Below are 6,342 nucleotides of genomic sequence, written 5' to 3'. Positions count from 1 at the left end.
CAGCCGCGCGCTGTTGCCGGGGCCCGGGCACCGCCCAGCTTCACTACGGACCAATGGTAGCGCATATTGTGCACCGCCCAACTGCAGCGCAGGCCAATGGCGACGTGGCGCGGGCACCACCCTGATCCTGCGTTGGCCAATAGCAGCGTGGCCCGGTGCAGACACCGCCCCCAGCCAGGCGGGGAGGCGGGGAGGCGGTCGCTGGCTCCTCCTCACTCCCCTCTGACCCGGTGTCTAGTCCCTCCGTCTTCCTGTTCCAAACCACGTGGACGCGTCGGGGGCCGTGGGGCTGCGGGAGGCAACTAGGGCCGCCACCGCCGTTGTATCCCCCGCCGCTCGGGTTGCACCCTCCGCGCCCGTCTGAAGTCGCAGCTCCAGGACTGCCCGCGCCTCTGCAGAGGGCGCGCACATGGCGACCCAGGCGCACTGCCTCAGCTACGTGGGGTGCAACTTCTTGCGCCAGCGTCTGGTCCTGTCTACCCTGAGCGGGCGCCCAGTCAAAATCCGAAAGATTCGGGCTAGAGACGACAACCCGGGCCTCCGAGGTAACTTGGGGTGGGCAGTGCGGGCGCGGGGGCCCAGGGGAGACGGTGGCCGGCGCGCTGGGGGCCTCGGGGTCCCGCGAGCGCGTGGGGGGTGGGGGCGGGTGGCGCGTCGCCCCTACTTCGGAACTGGCCCGAGCGGTGTGGGGAGGCGGGGTCGGGCCGGGAGGGGAGCGCTCAGCTGCACGCTGCGCTCGGCGTCTCCCGGGCGTTTGTAGTAAACAGCTGCACGTTTTCTAGTTTTCCGTGTTGCAACAAATCCCTGGCATCGCCCCCTCGCTTCCCTTGAGTCCCTCTTGCTCTCACCGTAAACCTCTCAAAGGAGAAAACCAGTTTGTTGGACCAACATGTGGTGCATGAGCTGATGGAGAGACATTTGGAGAGAAAAATACCACTGGTTGGTTCCCTGCTCTGTCCCAAAGCTGTCTCAGGAGCAGCTGCCCCCCTTGGACACCGGCTGTTCCTGTCGCCATGATTTCTCGGCTGCCCTCACACTTCTCCCTGGGTGTGGATAAAGAATTTAAAAAAAAATTGTGTTTGTTTTCAGCCGTGATTGTGATTGATGTGCGCAGGACAGGAGCCTTGAGATAGATTTTTAACAGTCATGGGCCTAATTGCCTTGACTTTAGAAAAGGGTTGGTGACAAGCGCTAAACTACAGGATTCCAAGCTCACTTTTTGCCCCAGAAAGGTAGATGGGTTAAAAATAGGCCCCATTTAAACCTACACCGCATTAAATGGCGCCGATTTTCAACTGCCCCCCTGGAATAAGACGTATGTTTAAAAGCTTCTGTCTGGCTATCCCAAATTGGGAAAGTCGGTTAAAAAAGGAAAAACCTGTCTGTAAATGGAAGGAGAGGATTTGTGGTTGGTCTTGGTAGCTTGCTGGGTCATGTTGATGTGTTTAATTTTGCAGTGGCTCCTGTATTAGATGGCCAGCCCATTTTATCATCTTTTAGATGTCTGCCCCTCTTGAGTGGTGATTGGTTGCACATAAGGGGCAGAGATGCCATGTCATTGATGGACATAGAAGGTTAGGAAGGAAAGAACCAGAAGATCCCATGTACAGTGATGAGAAACCTATTGATAGTAGGTAAAGCTTGCGTTCATGGTTCCTGTCCTCTGTCTACTGCTCCAAAACACTGAGGAATTAAGAAGATACCACTAAATAGTTTATACTGGGGCTCTTCTCTACTTCTGTCTGTTCCTTTTATTTTGAGTCTGGCCCTTGGGCTAAGTGATTGCTTGTTTGGCTGTACTCTGTGGTATTCTCAGCCAGCTCTCCACTTCACCCCCAGGTTAGCCTGGAGAATTAGGTGCATATGGTAAGAAGACGGGCTTCTACCTTCTATGAACACTGGGCATAGTTGGGTTTGTTTTTTTTTTTTGTAGATTTGTTATACATGGAGTTTTAACTAATGCAGCTAGCCACCAATAAAGCCGTTTGCCCTGAAAATAAATATGTTCTTTTTCTTTAACTCTGAAAGAAAATGCTTGATTCATAAATATCATTTACCAAAAATACTTAGAAGATTCACTTTTTAATCTTTCCCCTCGTTAATTAGCATTCATTGTGTATTATTTCCTTTGAAATCTCTGTGAATCTCATATCTGCCTCTCATCCACTCACTTATTCATTAAGCAAACATTTGCTGATTGCCTACTATATGCTAGGCTCACAGATAGCCTGGAATGGAATTACTAGAACTAGGAAGTCAAGATCTTAATGTAAATGGCAGCTTTATCTAGGAGAGTTGATGATGTTTAAAATGTCTGTTTTAAATAGTGAAGAAAAGAGTCTGTATCTTGGGATAACAAAGAACTGAAATAAAATGTGCAGAATCCAGCTCTCTGGCAACATCACATACCAAAAGACATGAAAATAAGGGGGAAAACCTCTGTGTTATTTAAATTGATGCCACAAATTAAGGCTGCCACTTATTAATACCTGCAGAAACCATAGGCTTTTCAGGCTTTCCTTAAAGCATGCGCCTTATTATTTGACTCATGATTCTAAGTCTGGTTATCCATGCCCCCCCCCCCCCCCCCCCCCCTTTTTAAAGAGGAATGGAAGGTATAGCCGGGAGACCTGGGCTTTCTAAAAGAAATATAGGGCCGATAAGATGCAATTCTGAGTTTGTCTATTGATAGGTGGCCTCTAATCTAATATTTAATGTCCCAAAGGATGCTTCTCCTTCTCTCCTCCTTAACTGTCTGTGAGCATCTCTTCAGTGCCACACACATGTGTGCTTCCATTTCTTCCAAAAACAGGGCTTTGGCCACTTGGCATTTTCCTGAAAGGGTGCCAGACGTGCTATGTGGGAGAGGTAGTACTGGTTGACAGATGTGCTAGTGTTTTATGAGGAGCGTTACTGTAGAGCATTATTTTCCTTACCTCATTCATATACCAGGGGAAAAAAGAGACCCCTAATTTAGACCTCCATGTGCTGGCCTCAGGGCCTCAGAAATCTTGTAGATGTTTGCTGAATTTCTTACAGAGGGAACTGAGAAATACATATATGTGTATATATATATATATATATATATATGCACATATATGTGTATGTACACACATATATACATAAATACACGTGGCCTCTGAGGCATGATTTGTGGTCATAATCAAGGGAGTCTTTGGTAGCTTGATTGAGGAAAAGCCGATGGGCTGTGCTGCCAGTCATCTGTCCCTTTCTGCCTCTTCCTGACTCGGGTTCTGAGAGTTGGGAAAAACTCAACATGTTCAATAAAATCATTCACAAGTTTATTGAGCCTCAGTATGTACAAGGCTTGAGGCGGGGAGTATAAATGTGAGAAGCTGGCTGCCCCTGCTCTCAAGGAGCTTGCCATCTAAGTAGGAAGAGGGTGTCTAACTTGGAGTAGAAAGAGTTGGGTGTTGTACAGGGGCCCAGTGGAGTTCAGAGTAGAGACTTCCCTGGCAGTTATGAGGGAAGGCTTTCTGGATGTATAATACTTCTGATCTCCTGATAGAATGGAGATGAGAGCTGCCAGAATCATTGCTGGTGAAAGAAACAGTTGTTAAGTTTATTTTATTGAGGTAATATCCATAATTTGACATGGTTATAGTAGCTTGGTGGTTAAGAGATTGGATTCAGTGTTAGACTTTGGTTTGAGTCCTGGTTCTGACTTTTGCTCTTGGACCTTGGGCAAATTCTTTAACATTTCTGAGCCTCAATTTTTTTTTCATCAGTAAAGTGAGGCCAGTTCTACTAACCTCATTGAGTTATGAGGGCTAAATGGAAAAATACTTCGAAGTGTACTGAACAGTGCCTGGCACATAGAATAAATGTTAGCTGGTTTTATTATTATGTAGCTGATACCTACTGGCTATGGTTCATCTCCATGATATCCCAAATCTGTTCCTACTCCTATATGGAGACTTTTTAGATCTGTAAAGAGAATTATACCTTTTCTTTATCTTCTCTTTTCAGTCTGTAGTTTTCCTTTAGGTGATTGTTTCCAGACATTTGTATATTATATGTATAGCATAGTGATTGTCAACCAGGGGCACTTGCACTTTTGTTCCCTAGGGGATATTTGGCAGTGTTTGGAGATATCTTTGGTTGTCACAACTGGGGGTGGGGTGGGGATGCTACTGGTATCTAGTGAGTGGAACCCAAGGATGCTGCTAAATATCCTACCGTGCACAGGATAGCCCTCCCCCCACATCCCCCCTCCCCTGCAACAAAAAATTGTTTTGTTCAAAATGTCAATAGTGCTAATGTTGAGAAACCCTGGCCTACTGGACTTTAATAATTAAGCCTTTTCTTTTCTCTGTATTTCTAATGATTAGGAATAGCAGCATGTGGTACTGAGAAGATGGCACAAGGATTCAGAGTGGATGAGACACAGGTCAAACTCTGTGACTTCAGGCAAATCAGTTAATCTCTTAAATAAAACTGTCTTCTTCCAGTGCAGAGGGGTTGTAAATAATAAGAAAAATTTGAACCCCAGAGAAGGATGATCCTGGAAGGATCTTTATAATTATACAGCCACATTTGTAATTTATGCTTCACTCATGAGAAACATGAATAATTATGTTGTCTTATTGTACTCATCTTTCATTGAGGAGGAAGTACATATTTTTTGTTGCTGTTTTACTGAAGGTCAAAAAGCCAAGACATAGTTAAGTGAGGTAGCTGGTGAAGTTGAACATCCACTGAGAGACAGAGCTGGAAAGAGAATGTAGCCAGCTCCAGCCCAGAGGGCCCATTCTTCTCTCCCGTTTAACTGCATGATGGACTTGTGTGAGGACATCAGTGCTACAATGCGGCTGTCCAAAGGGCCTCTTTCTCTGGATTTCATGGGCTCTGTCTCACAGGGCTCAGTTTAACAATTTAACCATTTCTGTTTAATGTGAGGTCTAAATGGAAAAGAACTCCATGAGAATAATTGTTTAAAGTGGGGATAGCAGGTCCGGGCGCGGTGGCTCACGCCTGTAATCCTAGCACTCTGGGAGGCCGAGGCGGGCGGATCGTTTGAGCTCAGGAGTTCGAGACCAGCCTGAGCAAGAGCGAGACCCCGTCTCTACTAAAAATAGAAAGAAATTATATGGACAGCTAAAAATATATATAGAAAAAATTAGCCGGGCATGGTGGCGCATGCCTGTAGTCCCAGTTACTTGGGAGGCTGAGGCAGTAGGATCGCTTGAGCCCAGGAGTCTGAGGTTGCTGTGAGCTAGGCTGACGCCACGGCACTCACTCTAGCCCAGGCAACAGAGCGAGACTCTGTCTCAAAAAAAAAAAATAAATAAAAAAATAAAGTGGGGATAGCAGGAATGATGGACTTGAGCAAGAACACTGGTACAGGAGTCAGGGGACAGGACTGCCACTACCCAGGAGCCTGAGCAGGTCACATGACTAAGCCTCAGTGTCTTCCCCTGTGGAATTAAGAAAGAGAAGTTGTTTGGTCCCCTGGAAGTGCTACATATGGCTTAAGCACTGTGGTCCCCAAGCTCCAGGCCATGGCCCAGTATGGGAGCTGTATTTACTCCCCATCCCTGGCATCTTCACTGCCTCCCCCCATGCCCATTCTTCTGCCCCGAAAAATTGTCTTCCATGAAACCAGTCCCTGGTGCCAAAAAGGTTGGGGACTGCTGCTTAAGCAGATGAGATTCTGAAAAAGAAAAGCTCAGTGGAGTTTTAATCAAAAGAGTCCTTTTAAAATGTGCTGAGGACACATGCTATATAGAGGTCCTTTGAAAGGTAAAACATGTTTTGGTAAACTAATGCATTGTTTTGGGGGTAAATCTGGCTGTTCATATATTAGATCTTTTTTGTTTTAAATTCTTTACTCTTTTTAGGCAGAGTCTTGCCCTGTCGCCCCCGCTAGAGTGCAGTGGCGTCATCATAGCTTGCTGCAACCTCAAACTTCTGGGCTCAAGCATTCCTCCTGCCTCAGCCTCCCAAGTAGCTGGGAATACAGGCGTGTACCACCACCCCCAGCTAATTTTTTCTAGTTTTGGTAGAGACAGGGGTCTCGCTCTTGCTCAGGCTGGTCTCAAACTCCTGACCTCAAGCATTCCTCCCACCTTGGCCTCCCAGAATGCTAGGATTACAGGCGTCAGCCAATAAATTAGATCTTTTAAAAGGAGGAGGTACCTATATTTTATTTAGGCATGGTTTGGGATTTAGAATTGTTGATAGACAACTGGATTTGGGGAATGCCAGATGACTATGCTCATAAGTATAGATTGAATATTGTCTTGTTGGTTAGCAATCTATCCTTTTGTACCTCTGTTGACTTCCAAGTGACGATTTTTGGCTACCCTCCCCCCTAAAAAA

The 6,342-nt window shown here is 46.4% G+C and overlaps 1 protein-coding gene across 4 annotated transcripts in view; it reads left to right on the top strand.

Annotated features, from left to right (window-relative positions):
* Positions 1 to 201: 201 nt before the first annotated feature.
* The window catches only part of RCL1 (RNA terminal phosphate cyclase like 1), an 83,417-nt gene continuing 77,276 nt past the window's right edge, over positions 202 to 6,342 (top strand). For 3 of the 4 annotated variants that reach the window (XR_006737966.1, XR_006737967.1, XM_045563895.1), the window contains exon 1: positions 238 to 545. Coding sequence is in view for 2 of the 4 variants with exons in the window: in XM_045563895.1 (XP_045419851.1) it covers positions 410 to 545 (136 nt within the window). In the remaining 2 variants the exon portion in view is untranslated. Of the gene's footprint in view, positions 546 to 6,342 lie in introns of all 4 variants that reach the window. The other variant, XM_045563894.1, reaches the window with a different exon arrangement.

Source organism: Lemur catta, chromosome 10 (genome assembly GCF_020740605.2).
Source record: "Lemur catta isolate mLemCat1 chromosome 10, mLemCat1.pri, whole genome shotgun sequence".
Classification (NCBI taxonomy): domain Eukaryota; kingdom Metazoa; phylum Chordata; class Mammalia; order Primates; family Lemuridae; genus Lemur; species Lemur catta.
This window is presented reverse-complemented; position numbering and strand designations above follow the sequence as displayed.